This window comes from Callorhinchus milii, unplaced genomic scaffold (genome assembly GCF_018977255.1).
Source record: "Callorhinchus milii isolate IMCB2004 unplaced genomic scaffold, IMCB_Cmil_1.0 Scaffold14, whole genome shotgun sequence".
Classification (NCBI taxonomy): Eukaryota; Metazoa; Chordata; class Chondrichthyes; order Chimaeriformes; family Callorhinchidae; genus Callorhinchus; species Callorhinchus milii.
The window spans coordinates 14,499,494-14,519,325 of NW_024704755.1; the positions used below are offsets into that span (position 1 = coordinate 14,499,494).

The 19,832-nt window shown below is 41.0% G+C and overlaps 1 protein-coding gene across 1 annotated transcript in view; it reads right to left on the minus strand.

The window, feature by feature from the left end:
• The window catches only part of glg1a (golgi glycoprotein 1a), a 71,333-nt gene that overhangs the window by 19,789 nt on the left and 31,712 nt on the right, over positions 1–19,832 (minus strand). The window contains exons 3-13 of the mRNA XM_042340205.1: positions 18,479–18,565; positions 16,114–16,329; positions 11,600–11,785; positions 10,343–10,414; positions 7,530–7,713; positions 6,493–6,707; positions 5,507–5,628; positions 4,716–4,817; positions 3,135–3,288; positions 1,342–1,386; positions 159–296 (exon numbers count right to left, since the gene is read on the minus strand). Coding sequence (XP_042196139.1) covers positions 159–296; positions 1,342–1,386; positions 3,135–3,288; positions 4,716–4,817; positions 5,507–5,628; positions 6,493–6,707; positions 7,530–7,713; positions 10,343–10,414; positions 11,600–11,785; positions 16,114–16,329 — 1,434 coding nt within the window. The 5' untranslated portion in view covers positions 18,479–18,565. The remainder of the gene's footprint in view (positions 1–158; positions 297–1,341; positions 1,387–3,134; positions 3,289–4,715; positions 4,818–5,506; positions 5,629–6,492; positions 6,708–7,529; positions 7,714–10,342; positions 10,415–11,599; positions 11,786–16,113; positions 16,330–18,478; positions 18,566–19,832) is intronic.

Sequence of the window (19,832 nt, forward strand, 5' to 3'; positions counted from 1 at the left end):
AGCTGATTTCTAATGGACCTGCGAGCTTAGTCTATATCAATCGTGCCTTTTTATTGTGCAAGTTAAGTACCTCTCCCTCCTCTGAGCACATTTCTTGGCCTTTTCTCATCATCCAACACCCCCAAAGAAAAACATTAAACTGAATGTGAGGCCTCTACCTGTCCTGCCTCGGTCTTCTCACTGCACCATTTCCCCAGGTCTATGATGCAGCGTTCCTGTAACATCGGCTCCAGCTTCACATCCAATGCTCGCTGATGAAGAACACGTTGAATCTCGGTTTTGCAGTCCCGGGATAACTGGAGAGGAAAGAATTCCAGTTGGTTTCATTTGCCTTCACTCATTGGTATTCTGAATTAATACATCGGTGTCTTGGGTGTAATCGGTAACATTTTATACCGACAGCAATCAGAAAAGTCAATGAAACTTTACAAAGTCAGCCACTGATAAGGACATTCTCAGCAGCAGCCTTCTTAAAATCAAACAGTTAAGATTATTATAACTAACATTCTACTCCCAATGACGTGGAAGGCAGTGTGGTATAAGAACACAAAGGTCCCAAGTGTGACCTTTAATCTGCATTGAGTTACCTGGTAGCCAAACCAGCAGTGTTGTGCAGAAAAGAGATATCAATTAACCCCTCGATTCTGCTTATCACCAAGTATTCGAGTTTAGAGCAATCAAGGTAGTAATTACCATCAATGGTTGATGCACGTTAATTTAGCTCCTTACACCATCACACACTAGGCACAGCATCCAATTGCAACACTTGTTTAATACATACTGAGTCAGTGTCCCAAAACTATTCAAAAGGAATACTTAAGGGAAAATACTCAATTATCCATTCTCATAGAACACATTGCAAACATTAAAGCAATACATATTAATTTAAAAAGTACCATACGCAATGAAGTATGGACTACAACATTTTTCTGATGGGAGCTATAGTTTAAGTAGGCACTGAGCCAAGCACAGTTTTACACGGTATAGATTGTTTTTAATATGGCAAGGCCACAAGAGGTCACTGCAGATTACCACACACTACAGCCAAGAACACCACACACACATATACAAAATAAACGCAGAGCTCTCAACACTAAATTAAAATGCTTGCAATTAAAATGACTGCGAATCGAGTGGAAATATCTCCGCCACACATTCCTAACAGTAGGGAATGTAGATCAATCTCTCACGAAAACAAAAGATCTCAATTAAATATCAATCCTACGCATTTTCTACCCGTTAGTCAACTACTTTACTTTAAGTGCCTTGGGACGTCCTCCCGACGTGAAAGACGCTATACAAATGTAATTGTGTTGTCGTTTAAATGAATATAAAACTCACTGTGTAAACACCTCTCTCTCCCCCACCATTATTCAATATTGTGATCTATAACACATTGAAAATCCAAGGAAATTAGAGAAATGACAAGGTGCAGGAAGAATTATTGGGAGCTAGTCTAGAATACCAAGTGAAAGGGTTAAGTCAGTAACATAAGAATAAGGCACCTTATTCTTTCCCTCTCCTGCTTTTAATTGGTATGTTCTGTAATTGTAGGTGGGAGTAAACTTAATGGTCCACACAGTTACTGCTACTCGAAGCAGCAAATGTAAGTGGGGAATGTCACAGCATTTGAAGTAATGAAGATTCGATGCTTATGTGTTCAGAATGCCCTTTTCCCAAAGGTTTTGCTGAAAGTTATTTGTACTGCAAACTAGACAATTTCAGAGCATTAACACCACAAAATAAGATTTGATTTACACTGTCACAAAACTTGGTACAGGTTTGCTTGTGTGACTTAGTGGTAATTGCTCAAGCCAGCACAGACCTGGTAAGGTAATGCAAATTTTAAGGCTGTGCAATATCACAACATCACACTGATGTGCAATTATAGCACTTATCTCAGAGATCCACTCCACATCAACCATTCAGCAGCACAAACTCACAGTAAAATATGATACAATTATAGGGTAAGACAGAGACAGCAGATCAGATATGCATCAACAGGAGAAAGCCAGATACATTTTCTTTGTTACTTACTTGTTTTTTTAAGGCGGTATCTATCAAGGTTTTTAGATTCAAAACATTTTTAACAGCTTCCTCAGACATGGAGCATTTGTCCTTGTTGCTACCTCACTGCGCCTAAATTAAGCCTCAGTACAAACTGAACTAAGAAAGCCTCTCCTCCCCTCTTCTTAAGTCAAAACATTTGGACTTTCCCCCTCCCCTGTAGAAACCTTATAATCAGACACATGTGGCGAAAGTGTATTGGAGAATACAGGAAAATGCAAGGAATTGGGATTAGGATAGATGGCTTCATTGGAGGAACAAGTGCAGACACGATTGGATCGAATGCCCTCCTACTGTGTTGTAGATTTCAATGGTTCCAATTAAAATGCTTGCAAATCGAGTGGAAATATCTCCTCCACACTCCTAGCAGTACATTAAAATATTATTATTGAGGTTCAATCTGTCATGGCAACTCACCCATGATCACCAGTGTGGTCGCTTCGATTTTGACTGCGATCCACAAATCATATATAGTATCCTACAGTATAGTATAGGACCTATACTGACCGAGCTAAGGACTTGGCCAATGACCCAGTCACAAGCCATACACAAGAATGAACTATCAAGCACAAATTTAAATTAGTGGAAATCCAAATCACGCTGCTTTACATTGCACTGGATATAGCAGCGATGGATTGAATAGAACATAGGTTTACTAGGATGATACCAGGACAGGCAGGTCACTGGATTGACTGGAGATATTTAAAATTATAAAAGGTTCGATAAGATAGGTTGTTCCCAATTGTTGGGGAGTCTGTAACCTGGGGAAACAAGTAAAAGGTAGCGATTATTTAAAAGAGAATTTAGAAATAACTTCACCAGAACGTAGTGAGAATATGGGACTCGCTGCCCAAAGCGGTGGTTGAAGAAGATAATATAGATCCATTCAAGAGGAAGCCAGACCTTCACAGGAAAGAGAAGGGAATGGAAGGGAGTAAGGAGTGGGTGAAGACTGGTGTGGAGTATAAACATTGGCACGGGCTATTTGGGCCGAATGGGGGGGTTTCCCAGCTGTACAGTCAATGCAAATCTATCCAAATCTACAAATGGACCATTACCCGGCTTACCCTGCGGCCCTGTGCCTCTGTTCGGTAGGCATGACGATACAGGCAAGAAAACACTGCTCCGGGGGGCAGCATCTCATTGGTCTCATTCCAACCGTGGGTATGGCACAGCCTGGCGGCATCACCCTGGCATTTTCGATAAAGAATGGGATCCAGTCTGGAAAGCAATGAAAACATTAGGGAACATCCAGAACATTTTATAAAGCAAGTCCTCAGGAGATCTCACATCCCAACAACAGGAGGATCCAAACATCAACTCTTAATTGGAAAAAAAAAGACTAATTTTCTGCAATGGATGCATGACCATTTCACCTGAACTGCAAGGGAACTCAATGATAAAAACAGAGAGTCTACTTAACAGAATTTAGTCCCAAACAATTTAATCAAAGCCCTAAATAGATTTGGGTGAGAACCCATTGCCCATTGGGAGTAAACCACAGCTCATCTTTCACAGCAATAAATCCAAGGTTTACACATTTCTTCAGAATGGTGACTGAATATTCTGCTAACTCATTGTTTGGGACTGGATCCAGCTACGAACACCCTTCCCCACACACTGCAGCTATCTTCAATTGACTTCAACTTAAAGCTATGACCCGTAATGGAACAAAATGCGCAACAGATCCAAGCTAACCCTCAGTTGAATGAATAGATATAACTTCTTTAGAAAAACTGAATTTGATACTTATCGCATCAAAACATTTGACAAGTGTAGGCAAACTTGGCAGCCACGGCAAGGTCCCACAGTCATCAGATGAATATTTTAGCTGGAGGATTAGTTGCTAAGATGCTCTCCTTTCAAATGATATTATGGATCTTCAACTGCCACCTGAACAGGCAGATGGGACTCAGTTTTAATGTTTTTAAAGAGACTGACCTTCAGTAAGACAACTACAGTGTTGTCAGTAATAGACTCAGTCAGTTCGGATTGTGTGAAATTTTGAGCTTGGTGTAAGGTTTGAAATTGTAACCTTCTGATTCCAAAGAAATTTACCACTGGACCCAGCTAAACCGGATCAGAGCTTTTTTTAATTCTTCAAAGCTCAATATAAAGAACAATATAATAATTACATTTGATATAGTGCATCATCATGTCGTTGAAACAGCTCAAGTGCTTCACAGAACACATTGTAAAGTGGATTGACTGTATATTTTGTGGACAGCCAATTGCACACATCAGTGTCCCACAAACTGCCGTGGAATGAGTGACCAAAGAAAAAAAAAGCACGTCTCATTTTAACCCGTGGTGTGAAATTGTAACGTGGTCACAAATTCAAAGTGATGTGCACCCATACAGAGCTATTTATTCAGTAAGGAAAATGTAACCGCTCCCAAGTATGTGCATCTTGCAGAGGTGTACCTTTTGGTCATTCATTTCATTGCTGTTTGTGGGACATTAGTGTGTATAAATTTGCTGCCGGGTTCGCCCAGAAATTATAGACACTACACTTTAGTTAACCTGTGAGATGTCCATCTGACGTGAAAGGCATTTTACTAAACGCAAGGATTATTATGATTTGCAGATTGGTTGAAGGGTAAACACGTGGGCAGTTTCCTGATTTGGCTGCGGAGAAGAGTGCTTACTTCCAGTCGCGAGAGATGAAGTACTGCAGCTCCAGCAAGCGATGCTCACACTCCTCCACCATCTTCTCAGTGTACAGGTGCTCCATTAGACACGACAGAATCCTGAGCAGAGAGAAAAAACACAACGAATTTAAGAACTTGCTCCATTTAGAGAGCCTTATCAGATCAAAACATGTCAAAGAGCGTTTAAGAGTCATTGCTGACCAGTGAAGGCACTGATCTTTTAAAGAGATTAATACATTTATTTGGAGGATCAACTGGCCAGCAAACCGGGACAAACTGCTGTTTTCCAAGCATCAGAACCTTTAATAGTCAGCTGAAAAACAGACACGATTTTACTTAAGAAGTCTCATCTGAAGGATGGCGTATCTCAAATGCAGTTTATCCGCAGTACTGAGCTGTGAGCTCATGTCCCACTGTGACAGCTTGGTATTTAACACTATTGGTCACAAAAATACACAAGTGGATTGAATTTCTTAAACACTTCAACTAATAGACAGGTCTGGTTTCATCCACCAAACGCAGCTCATTACTAGCTTTTTTTTTTGAAAAACCTCATGTTAAACTATAAAACGTTCACATCATCATTCAGAGTCAGATGTTGTACACTGCAGATGCAATCAAGCCAAGAGCCTCAACAGTCAAATTTCCAGGGAGGCAGCGATCCTTATTATACAAACAGGAGCTGAAATCAATTCTCCCCGCCCCCCACAGTAACAACAATTACCTCCATTTAGATAGTGCTCTTCACGCAGGGTAGCATCTGAGCCCCGAGGCACATAAATACTTACATAGGATCACCATTGCGAATCTGTTTACAAGCTGTTTGGATGACTGATTCACAGGCTTCATTGAGTGCTCTATCGATACGGTAATCAGCCCCAGGATCGGTTTCTTGAATTAAGGTCTGGAGCTGGAAAAGAGGAGGGGGGGGGGGGGAAACAGTTAGTTTGTGCATGAATTGATCAGAAACTTGATTAGGACTAGTACCAGGATAATAAACTGCAAACAATTTTACTTTCTGTGTCACTACATACCAGCTTTTAGTACTAGTTTTATCCTCAGTCTGATAGCTATTCCTCCAGAATAATAATAATCCTTGCATTTGATATAGCGCCTTTTCACGCCATCAAGCCGTCTCAAAGCGCTTCACAGGATATACTGTAAAGTGGGTTGACTTTATATTTTGTGGGTGAAAATCCATTCCTACCGCTGATTTTCATCTGTACAGTAATGCTGCAGTTAGTTTGAAGTTAACTTGAGAACTAGCAGTTTAGATAGAAATTAGTTCTCAAGGAAATGTGCACTGGAGCCTTGGAGCCTGGAACCTGTCCATTTACTTAAGGAGCAGAAGCCAAGGCACGAATGGGACGTGTACTACATCTATGGGACCTTGGTTTAACATCTTATTGAATAACCTCTTCTGACGATGTTTATGAAATGCACTGAGTGAGTGCCAACCTAGAGACAATGAGCTCTTGATGTGGGGCTTGAACTCCGAACAGTCTGACCCTGAGGCAAGAGTGCTACCAAATGAGCCAGGATGGCAATGGCAAGTATGAATGAACCAAGTCACTGCAGTGCAAAAGTCTCTCTTCCAGCACCAACCTGTAACAAAGGGTTTGTGCGTTACACACTGACCTTTAAGAACAGGCCACTTCAGGCTCATGTTGTAACAATACCTCAAAAGAAACACGAGGCGACAGATTGAACAGCGTCCCACTGTTCCCACCGTCCCACTCATAGCCCGTCTGGTTTTCCATCTATAAGTACTCACTGCCTGCTGGCACTTCTGCCCAATGGTGCCTTCATCTCCTCGTGCCAACCTCATCAGGCAGTGCAACGTTCGGCCCTTCCGGTGCAGGCCTGAACACTGCACCTCGATCTCGCTGCGGCAGTCCAGGACAATCTCTGGATTCAGCGAGAAATCCTCCATCAGCATCCTGCGGTAATCCAGCATCTCTCCCTGGCACTCGCCACTCACCTGCCGGCCTGTCCCATACAACAGATGGAATTGATCAAAACGTGAGTGAGCAACACTGCACCAAATTACATAACCGTCCCAGCCTCCTCCGCCAGCCTTCGGAAACGTAAGGTTAGCTCCTCGCTGTGGGAAATTCAGCACCAGTGAAAAGATCACTGCTGGCACTTTTTAAGCTTAACAGAGTCCAGTTTTGTCCCTTTTTCTTGTTGCTTTCAAGCCGTCCTTGAAATGCCAAGTCAAGCAGATAAGTCAAGCAGACCAGTGCTCAGGTCTCTATTACCAGCATTTAAGTTAGTTGCCAATAACTGCTGCAGTCAGTCCCAGTGGAAGCTCAGAGTCAGCAGGATGAGCCCAAGGCACACTGGAAGTGTGAATAGCTTTGTGGCTGGGAAACATGGAAATGTAAAGCGATTTCCCCAAGCATGGCTGTACTGAATGTTACAACCGTGCAGGATACCTGGGTTATATTTGAAACACATTACTTCATTGATCCACTCTTTGCCTGTCAACACATCTTAACCCTTCAGCCAGCTGCTATTATATAAGCCATGATGCTATTCTCTCGATGCCCGACGAGCATAGTATTTCAACATCTTGAAGCACGCACTCAAAATAGTGTACAGAATAACACTTGCTAAATTGGAATTTGATGACAGAAACATTGCCACAATGCCTCTAGAGTTGTATACCAGCTGAAACAGTCACCGCTTGAGGCTTAAATTACAAACTACTAGGAGAGGACCAGCCTAGTGTTTGTTCAGCAGCAACAAAAGACACATTTACATAGCGCCCCCCACACAGGATAGCGTCCTAGAGCACTGCTCACTCACCTCTGTGCACAGAAGACTCCAGACAGAGCAGCAGGTAGGACAGTCGAGCCTCCCGGGAACGGGGCAGGTTTTCCATGTTGCACCGATACTTGCGTAGGTCACTCTTGCAGGCTTTGGCCAGGGAGTAACTCACTTTGTAATCCTGGGCGATCAACTTCTGTCGCGTTGTGAGTGCGTCACGACACTAGGGGAGAGAATACAAAGTCACTGCAGTGCAATAAGTCTCTAATCCAGCACCAATCTGTGACAAGGTTTGTGGGTTACACACTGACCTTTACCAAGCATTGCTAGCAACAGCACCAATGGTGCCACCTCAGGCTGGTGCTGTGGTAATACCTTCAAATAAACACAAGGCTACAGATCCCAGCACAGCTCATTTCATTGATATAGAAAAAACAAGGATCCAGAAAGAGACTTTTTTGGCTTATTATTACTGGAAACCCCTAGTACCAGCACCAAATCAATCAGTCTGAGTCAATGTGATGAATCTCCAGGAGACTGCCTGCCAGTGATGTGCTAGTAATAGGTAGGGTTAGATTTTTTGTATGGTATTTCTGGGTAAAAAAAAAAAATCGATGAATCCACATCATTCCAGAGTGATTAGCTTTGAAAGGGAAATCGACTGTAGTAGCGAATCACTTTAACCATCTGTAAAGAGAGCTTGCAACTTAACAGAAGAATCATTTAACGACATCAAACCATATTTACATAATTAGTGTTCATTAAAGTGAAACACTGATTTTTAATCCTTTCTGAGGATGGTGGATTTCAGCTAATTGGTGGGGAAATAGACGAGTCTAAAGATCCTTATGAAACGCTTTCTAGCTTACGATTCTCTTCGATGTGTTATTTTTCTTATGCTAAAAAAAGTTTCACCCAGCAAAACACTATTGTAATTTAATACACCATTTTCTTTCTTTCCCTGTAGATTTTAACCATGCAATCAGTCGTCACTGGAAAGATTATGCACTTCCATTTTAAAAACTTAAAACTCCAAGAAAACTGTAATTGTTGGACATTCAAATGTCATTCACATCCCTGAGATGTGCAGCACTCCATGCACTCAATTTCACACAGCTGTAAATCCTCTCTGTTAATCTGCTCTTACCAACAGAAAAACCTGCCGATAGTCATTTACGATCAAGTCGGAAAATGTGACAGAATTATATGTTTGTTTTTTTTTGCTTGGCTACAATCTGCATTTTACTGCCATCTCTCAGTGGAGTCACTCATAGGATCCTACTGAAAAATGAAGATTACCAGACATTTTTTAAAAAATTGTATTGAATTTCAGATCAAGAAACTACATTGAAATATTTAAGAAATTTAGCTTTGACATGAAAGCATTTAGATTTGTATCAACCTCACTTATAAAGGACCCTACAGATTAAATTGTTGCTATTTTGTCGATGAAGCTCTTGTGCTGGTTTGAATCATGCACTCAAATTACAGTTCTGGAGGGGCTGTGCTGAAGGAACATTCACTGTGGAGGAAAGTTAATGATTTCCAGCACCTGAAACGTGGCACACGTAAAGTTGCATGAAGTAGTCACATCATTTAAAGACCCATCGCAAACTAAATCCAGCTGCTTTTCATTTCATTGATGGTCCAAACTCCTACAACCGGGCCAAGCTGCTGTCCAGTGCACAACCAGCTGTTAACCATAACTTTGCTGCAGAAGCTTCATTCCCACACCGTCTGCTGCCTGTAGATGCTTCAACTTTTGAAATTTAGTAATGGAAATCATTCATTAAATTTATAATAATTCTAAGTGGAATTATCATATGCTGCACCACGAGAAGCTGAAGCTCAACAATAATTCCCCTGAATTCCTTCAGACTTTACTGAGGTTCACTGTAATGGCATTAGCTTTTTTAACCCTTTCAGTTTAAAATTATAGGAACAGAAGCCCATTGAGCCTACTCTGACATAAACTGTTCCATGGCCTACATTCGGCAGTATCCCCTAATCCCACTTCTCTGCCATTAGCTTTAATATGTTACTCCCAGGATCTCTATACATCTCTCTCTTAAATCCAACAACTAAAATCACTTATCAATCAATGAACGAGTAATGCTTCAATGCCAGGAAGTTTCACAGAAGCGGATTTCAGGAAAAGCTTTGAAAAACCCTTCAATCAGAAACCATGAAACCTGCACAGAAAATGTCAGAAACATGATAAGCAACCAGATTGGCACAGTTGTCCGGAGCGTCCTGGCAAAGGCCAGAATGAAGGCAATACCTTTCGATTGGCATTGGAGGTATTGTACTGAAAGACAATTTGTTGAAGAATGCCTGGAGCAACCTATTTTTCCCCAAAGCGTTTTATATGCAGCAATTTGCATTTGAAAGGGCCTTTACGCCGTAAGATTCAGTTGGAAACCAGCCATAACAGCTATTTCTCAAAAAGTCACACATTAATCAGCAAACGTGAAAGACGTTACTTTACGAACTAAGAGCGAAAATACATAGCCTTGCACACACAGCCAAGTAGGTTCTTGGAGGAGGAATTGTGCAGCAGTTACACCAGGTTAGTTTGGAACACTAAAATGGATTCTCTCAATACTATAATTCAGCTAAGTATTAAATGTAAATGTTTAACTTTGTATAAATAATTGAGTCGAAAGTGATTGCGATCATATTGTGAAGTGTGCCAAATGGGAGCCAGGTCAAGGAACATGCTGACCCTGCAATTCAAGATGCACATCAACTAAAAAAGAGAAACAAATTCACTTCCTTAAACGAGAGAGATCAAGATGTTCAACAGCATTGAGGCAAACTAAAGGACATTCAAGACCCTAATACTCACTCACTTTCTCACTCATGGCATCCTCAAACTTGTGGTTGAAAAGACATTTGTACACTCGTCCCTCGCCTCCTTGGATCTGCAGAACCAATACAAGAGAGATCATTAATGGGGAGTATCCTTTAATTGAAGGAGACAATTTATTAGTAAAGTACAAACTGAACTTGTCACCTGCTCCAAAAGGGTCATTCAGAATCTTCTGTGGCTTCTCTCTGTCCACTCGAGCAACAATGCCCAACCATTTACATTTAAGCTATATAGCTAAAGAATCAAAAGCCGTTAAGCTTCCTCATATATGGTGTTACAATGGGAGACATTTTCAAGCTTTGAACCAAATCACTTTATCTGTGACGTTAACAGAAGCCTTCCAAATTGCAGCAGAGAATTAAACTTTGTGGAGTCCTGTAGCTGAGTGGTGAGAGCATTTGCCTCGCAAGTGAAAGACCTGGGTTTGATTTCCGGGTGGGCAGAGCGAAAACATGGGCACGTTTCCTTACTGCACATGTCTGATAATAATCCCTCCAGAAAAAAACAATAATAAAATTGGTCACTTCAATCCACGACTGTTTGTGGGACGCTGCTGTGCGCAATTGGCTGCCGCATTTCGCCCATAAAATATACAGTCAATTCACTTTACAATATATTGGGTATAGTGCTTTGAGACGTCTTGAAGACGTGAAAAGCGCTACATCAAATGCAAGGATTATTATTATATTTTTTATTATAGAATTAAATGTTATCAGCTCAAGAGAACTTCAGATCAAATGTCCAAATCACTTAAATCTGCAAACTTCTGACATGAACCCTTTCTGACCATCTTCACAAGCCCCCACCCCACTCAGCATTGCAGCAATAAGTTGCTATTATTGCAAGTGCTTCTCTCCCCCGAGCCATCTTACAGTGGGTTAGGTTTGCTTCCTGAAAAATGAGGCAATAAGTTACATCTTTGCCTTCAGGAACACAGTCTGAGCTGTCAGCTAAACACAATCCTTTCACTTACATATTCTATTAAAACAGCCTCAAGTGCCGGGAAACCCAGGAATGCTTCCTAGAAACAGGCTTCAATCAACAAACTGATCTTTGCACTGCACTGCAACCTCAAGCAGAGCAGTTTATAGACTTCGGACAATTGACCCCCACCATTTCATCAGGTCAAAGTTAAATCATAATAGGAAGGAATGCGTTAAAATATCATCCCCATACCAGACGATTCTATTCTCGCCCTGAACGTATTCAGCAATAAATGTTTGAAACAATGTCTTACATCTTCACAGAAGCGTTCCCGATCATCTCTGCAGGCAAAGTATAGATGTCGGTCCAGGTGGAAATCATCTGAGGAGAGTTCAGCCACGCGCAGGATTGCCTTTTTGCAGGGTTCAGCAACCGTTTCTTCGTCATTCACCAAAGCCCTTTCCAAACAAGACACCACTTCCCCTTGTGAATGGGGATCCTGTGGGGATGGAAACAGACCAGTCAGAATTGTCAGTATCTCCCCCTGCACCCTCATGTAACTGACAATGGCAAATGTCCTCTGCCTCTCTGCACACTGTTGCAGTTCATATCCCCACAAACAAACACAACCGGTTGCATTAAAACCACCTACTAAACTATGGTCTCATTCCATTGTTGCAGTTGAACTTCACCTACATACAGGGATTTTAGATTAAATGAATCACCTGGCGAGAGATAGGGAGGGAACAATAAAGCTCCCTGAGAATTGACCCATCTCATTTGGGCTCATACTGTCACTTCTCACTCAGAGGTCCTCCCAACATGAAAGGCGCTATACAAATGTAATTTTGTAATGAGTTGTGGATCAGACCCTCAGAAGTGAATTGAAGTCAGAAAAACTGATTGAACAAGCAACAAACAACATGTGTATTGAAGCTCAATACCGCCAGGACTGAAGAGAATAAATGGTCAACTGAACACACATCTGTAATTTGGTACCGAATTTAGTGAACAACAACCTATTTAGAGATGAGATGATCTTTCAATTGTCAACTTCCAAATACAGTAATAGAACACATCAAAGTAGGGCAGTAACTGCCCTGGTTTAGGAAGCCTTAATCCTCAAACTGTCAATGGAAGTGCAGAAACAGGATTACTTCAAAAATCCTCCACAAATGAACTGCAAGATGCCACAGTTCAAGTGGCAAAGCTCAGTTCTTCTTGGCAACAAAACACCGACAAACATCTAATCTGCATTGATAAGTGATGTTTCTTCCAACAGGATCCAGTTGAAATAAAAACAGCAAGTGCCAATTTTCAACCCATGAACCATATAAAACTAACTTGAATATAAATCATTGCTCAGGATAAGCTTCAAATCCCAAAGCTAATTATCCTCAGATTGTTTTTGGTGGGGAGAGGAAGAGACGAGATTCTGTGTGTGGGGTTTGGCCTTCTGCAATTTCTCTTCCCTCTTTCACTTGACTGGCTAAAAACTCTTGCTTGCGAATACCACAAATAGACCCCATGCCACTGACTGGATAACTATCACAGATTCCAGTAGTATCATTGCTGTAAGGCAGATAGAGGTTATTTTTGCATAATCTACTGTCCATCCTATCTAGACCCCTTAGGTCACTCAGTAAATCCTCGAATGGAATGTACACAATTCCAAAGGGATTTCTTGAAGGGAATAGTTGGCATAGTATCTTAATAATAATCTTTGCATTTGACATAGCACCTTATCATGTTGTTGAGGTGTCTCAAAACACTTCACAGAATATATTGTAAACTGAATTTACACTATACACTGTATATTCTGTGGGCAAATCTTGTCCCAAAAATAGCAATCAATTTAATAAAAGGGGCAAAAGGCTAAGCTTACATTGATGGCTGGAACACTGCAGCTGAAAATTTTGGAATGGCAATAGGTTTCCCCAGTTATCACAGAATGACTACATAAGGTAAGCAGCCAGGTATTATATGAAAATTAAGAGGCTTGATGGGGATGGGCAGGAAGATTGAAAGTAGAGCTTGCTCTGAGAGCTGGGGCAAACTCGGTGGGCTGAATAATAATACTTGCTTTTGATATAGCACTTTAACATATCTTCGAGACATCCCAAAGTGCTTCATAGAATATACTGTGAAGTGAATTGACTGCGCATTGTGTGGGTGAAACGCCACAGCCAATTGCGCACAGCAGTGTCATAGAAACAGTCGTGGATTGAGTGACCAATTTATCATTTTTTTTTAGGAATTATTACCCCCGGAAAAGCGATCCGACAATCGACTAACAACCAGGTTCCTACTTACTGCAAGGTAAACAGAGGTGAGTGGAGTAAGGAAACTTGCCAACGTTTCATCCTGTCGGGAATGGCTTTGAAATGTGTAGCAGATTTCTATGATTCAACAACAGAACCAGATTCTATTCTCTCAAATAATCCTAATGGGTGACCAGGAAGTAGCAACTGAAAGTCAGGAAAACCAGGTCAAGTCACTTTCTGTTTTTGTCAAAACAGTCCTTGGACTCTGGAACTTGAACACTCAGCTTGGCAGTGACGCAAGTTTTGAGTGGAAAAGAAACAGTCAAAGATATGGATATTACAAGCCAGTTGCTGAGGCTCCTGGCAAGCGAATAGCTTTCTTTGGTAAAAATGGGCTAAACACTTGGAAATTCAAAATGAACGGTTCTGTGAAAACCAGCCAGTCCAATAAACTCACATCTTCCAATAGCTTTCACACGTGTCAGCATCAAGGTCAGGTCCTTATGTGACAGGAATGCAGTATTGACTAACTGAATAAAAAAATCTTATTTGTTTGGAAGGTTAGTCATGCTTCTGAGAATTTTCACCTCTTGAAAATACTGAGTAGCAAGAAACAAATGTGCACTGTTCATCTGTCACTGGGAAAGCTGGAGGACACTTATTGCAAATTCTTGAAGCCACATCATTTCTGATGCAGAGATTAATTAACCAGAAAATTAATTGAAGCACCAATGGATAAAACTGAACTTGCCAAAGCAAATAGCATCAAAACATCTCAAATCATTCAACCCAGATAATAGCCTACCGCTAAATTACTGAGAAATGTGAAAGAAAGATTGGGAAATGGTAAAAAGATTGGGTTTCCCGTAAGATGAAACAACCCAAAACCCTATGGAAAAAAAGGAGCTGAACCTGTAGCCGGAACAAAATTCTAACATATCTAACAAGTGAAAGGTCACCTATGGGAAGAATGGCACAAGCTTCTCAATTGATCAGTGTGGACAACTAATTCCTACCACTCAAAGATGCACATTTGAAGGTCACCTCGTTTTAAAAGTATGCATGCTAGCATCATCCAGCAGACACTCCTTCTGTGCTGGAATATTCTATTATTTCCATTTTGTTTTTCAACGGCACACAAGCAATGAGGATCTCAACTACCAGTGCATCCAAGAACAGTTCCAGTAACTTCAATCTGGCCAAACAAATGAGAAACAAATATTATGAAAGGCAGCAAAAAGGTGGCTCTGCTCCACTAAATTTTTACATAAACAAGTTCAAGTCTTTTCAGGGTTACTGCCGCACAGCAATCATGCTCACGATTAACACACAAGTAATAAATGCCCAAAACACTTCCATTTCGAGAGAATCCTGGCTGGGCGCAACCTTGGGCAAGTTTCCTTACTCCACACACCTGATAATAATCACTCAAGAAAATCAATAATAAATTGATCACTTGAATCCACGACTGTTTGTGGGACACTACTGTGTGCAATTGGCTGCCGCATTTAGCCCACAAGTATACAGTCAATTCACTTTTTACAGTATATTCTGTGAAGCGCTTTGAGATATCTGGAAAACATGAAGAGCGCTATATCAAATGCAAGGATTATTATTATCATTTATATTATTATAATAAGAATCCTTGCATTTGATATAGTGCCTGGGAGGAGGGTTGCGGAAAGACAAGGCACCCCAGTCAGCGATTTCTACCATACCAATCACTATTGTTTACAGAGACGCGAGCTGCTGGGTGCTCAGACTCGGATTGGGTCACGGAAGTTTACTTTTGTGTTGGGAAAGGGGGAGGGGAAGAAAAGCGAGAGAAGACAAAAAGTGGAGCATATTAAAATATAGCTCAGAACAAGATTTTGAAATGAACCGAGAAGCTGATAGTGATCCATTTGTTTTCAGACTTCACTGAGCTGTCAAACCATTTAAATCGGAGTTATGCCTATAAGGGATAATTTACTTTGTGCCAACCTGATAATTAAAGTCAAAGGGCAAAGTATTATTGGAAAGTCTGCCACTCTTTCCTTGCTGGAGTACAGTAGGAATTAGATTAGACATTACACCAAGCAATTAAAACCAATTGCAGTTTTAGCTATTCTCATACTATTACAGGGATAAAACCCGTGATAAGGTGACTCAATGCAGGTACCAGCCACTTCCTGACGCTAATGTCCAATTTGTGGGTCACCACCTTCACTTCCCATATACTTTGGAAAGGAAGCAACCTAGTCAACAGCTGTCTGACAACCCGCACTTATTATCTAATGTTTTAAAATTATCTAATGTTTTAACCACAATATATCATAGAATATTACAGCACAGAAGGAGGTCATTCGGCCCATTGTACCTGTGCTGTCTCTTTGGAAGAGCTACCCAATCAGTCCCACTCCCCTATTCTTGTCCCATGCCACTGCAAATGTTTCCTTTTCAAATTCCTGTTCCAATTTATGATTGTCAGAAGCCTGCAGTGTTAACTACCTGCAGGAAATCAGCACCAATCCAGGGAAAATACAAATGAGGGGCATTTCTAACCAAGCAGGTAGAGCTGTACCTTGTCACCAGGCCGAATGCTGCCGCACTTGAAGGTGTTGATGTCGTTCCGGCAGGCGTCCATGAAGCCACAGATAAGTTTGTAGTCGCTGAATATGATGGCCGTCATTTTGGTAACAAACTGCCGGCACTGGTATTCGGAAATGTTTGCGCGGTGATCGACCAAACAAGAAATTATGTAGCCTTTCCCTCGCTCCTGCTCGGCACACTCTTTCATCTGGACAAGGGAAAGGAGGAATTAATAGGTTTTATGCATGCGCAAATGTTAGAATACAAATTAACATTTATACAGCGCTTTACACATCAAGAGGATGTTCTAAAGCACTTAAAATGTGACACTATTCATAACTTTTGCAATTCCATTTCCTTCGAGCCATATAATATCATCCAGAGGTTTGACAACAACTTTAATTGAAATAGATCAATTCTGTTTTAACCCCTTTGACACCAAAGACATTTTGCACTAAACATGGACCTGCATCCCTGTTCTAAAATTTCTCCATCTAATGTGGTGTTCGCGCGCAACATATAAAGCAAGATGGAGAAACCGTGAGGACTCACTGTATAAACTTCATCTCTTTGCCAAATTCATTAGAATCAGTCACACGGAGGTTCCACAAATGGGCAATGTGCTGAAGAAGAAGGAACTGCTGCATAATGTACCCGTCAACAGAGAGATGAAAAAGAACCCAACCCCTGCCGCGCACCAGAAACAAGAACCCACCCTCCCACACCAATCAACAGCACCCTCTGCCAATCAGAGAATATTTTTACCCTGCCAACAGGCAAGAACCTGTCCCTGAGACTGACTGTGTCCTGTGTGAACGCTGATGTGCAAGAAGTACTGCGCTAGGTATAACCAATACCAGAATTTCAGAGACCCAGATGGGTGGGGAAACACATTGGCACTCTCATTGCATCAGGCCAAGGAACCACTAAATTACATCAAGGGCTTTGTGGAAAGTACACACAACAGAATTTGATTTTAAACCAGATTAAGCAAGGTCAAGAAGCTGAGTGCACTGCTGTACAATGGATGGCCACTCACTTTTTGAAGATTAAGAGTATGGATATTTATAACTAGAGCTGTGTTTTTACAGACATTAAGAATCTGTGAAATATGGCAGGCTCTGTTTAAATGATGAAAGAGTCATAGCAGGACAGCGCTTAAATAAAAAGTCGGAGACTGAATATGATCTTTCCTTGAAAGGGATCATTTTCAAAAGTAAAACACACCCAATTTCAAGGTTATTTCTAAAAAAGTTTCTAAGTAACATCTTTTGACCAGCTTTCATGCTTTTCTTGAAACTATATCTGTGCATAAACACCAAAAAATGAGCCTCATCGATAACTGTGGTGTGGTAGGTATTTGCACAGATCATTACCATTAAACTGATGTAAGTGCAGCAACAAATCTTGGTGACTACTTTACTTCAAACAGGTAGAGTCTATTTAACCCTTCCGGGACCTAAGGCATTTTGCACTAAACATGCACCCGTATCCCTCTTCTAAAATCCCTCCATCTATAGTGTTGAGGAAACTCTATCCATGTAAATCTCACAGGAATAGGGTAATCAGGCCAATCTTTTTATGCAAGTGTTTATATTTTACATAAGTACACATACTCCCTCCTAAACCCTTCTAATCCCTCATGTGTACATTTGGCTTGCTCTTAAGTGCATCTAAACTATCTGTTTCAACCATGCTTCATTCATGACCCTCTACGTAAAGAAATTTCTGCTGAATTATCTTTTAGAAGTCATTGTCTTGTGTCCCCTACTAATCCTTGAACAAGTGGGAACAGCCTATTTATGATAACCTTATCAAATCCTTTCATTATTATTGAACACCTCTATTAGGCCCTCTTTTAAATGTCTCTCTTCTAGTGAAAAAAGGCCTAACCTATCCTGTCTATCCTGATAGCAGTAATATGAACTCTTACTGAAGTCCTGACCATCTTACTTTGCTGAACAGAATGTGAGTGTGGACATTTCTAAAAATTAAACTGATAACATTGCCCCATTAACCTTATGTAGCAAAATGAGGTCAGGAGTAAATTCTGGAAGGATGAAAATGCAGCCAGAATATCGCTGTTCTGACATTTATAGCACTCCGAGAGTACTCCTTTTGCCTTATGAAATCCTGAAAAACCTATAACACATATCAGAAATGAATGGACAAAAGGTTAGGGGTTGGGAGTGTCAGTGAATCAATAGCACAGGTTTATTGTCAGGTTAGTTTTTTCAGAGAAACCTGGTAGTATAGAAAATGCATCTCATCCACAGGAATAACATTACAGCTCCGGCTCTATTGTACTTGGTGAAGTAGATGTTTGCATTCTGTAAATTCACGGAGAATTCACTCACCTCGCTAAGCGTGCTTTTGCAAACCTCTCCAGCGGCAGCCTCAAATTTAGGGTCTGTAGTCAGGTTCAGCTTGTAGTTCCACAGGAGCTGGAAAGAGATTGAATACATGCAGAGTCTGTGTTAAGTAATTTATTAAAATAGAATAAATATTGTATTCACCTTCCCTGCCCCACCATCGGCAGTCGGGATTTCAGCACACCTGCCCCATTCTCTGGAACTCCATCCTGGAATCCCATCAACTTCCCTCTTCCCTCCTTTAAGATTTGTCTCCAGACCCTCCTCTTTTACTGTGATTACGACCATTCTCCCCCCACACCAAAATCATTGACCGTCAGCAGAAAGATCGACATCTCAGTAAGCAGAACGTAATTCACTCAGACATCTCACCGCTAACCCCAAAATATACATCGAGTCATTCCATTTTTTGTATCAATTATCTTCTCTTTCCCCTGAAGGCATTTGGCTCACTTTCGCTCCTCGTGTAATCCAGAACAGACACTCCATGATGCCTTGCTGAATTGGCAATTATTCATATAGAAGGCGTATAGTTTTGTCAAGTGATTTGACCTCGACAGCGACCAGGAATGGGGAGCACAAGCGAAAAAAAAAAAAAAATCACAGCCAAGCCCAATCCTGTCTTCTCCCAATGACGACCACAAGTATATTCATCAGAAAGTTAGAGTGGAAAACCTGGCTGACAATTTTTCTTCTCTAATCCGTGGTGCTGAAACCAACTGGTGCTACTTGGAGTAACTCACCTCAGCTCTCAAACGAGGGAAGGAACATGTAATCCTAGGAAGCGCAAACTAATACCAGTTAGTGTATCAAAGCTTGGGCAAGAGAAATATGGTAGGGATCAGAGCAAGGTGTACCTCATATCACAGCACAAGCAATATGTTGGGCTAGTTGAGTGGAGAATAGACAGAGAGACAAAGAATAGTACATTGTTCTCAGAAAGAGCAAAATGGTATTTGAGAGATTATGGATCTTGTTTCAACAACAAATTACATTTGTATAGCGCTTTTTATGTCAGGAGGACGTCCAAAGGCCCTGGGACATACTATTCGTTTCCCACAGTAAAGGAATATATGGATCAGTTTCACAACAAGGGAACCCTCATTCCTATGCATTTTTGGCCCCACTGTGTAATTGTTTTCTGAGCAAAATATATAACGTACATCGTTTGATTAAAAAACCCTTCGTCACCTCCAACCTCTCTAGTTTTTCTTCATCTTAATACAACTACACTCAACATTTCTCTGAACTACCAAGTTGCCCCTTTACACACTGTATGCTGACAGTTAAAATCAAGACTGAGTGGCCTATCTGTATTCAAACTTGATCTTACCCAGGA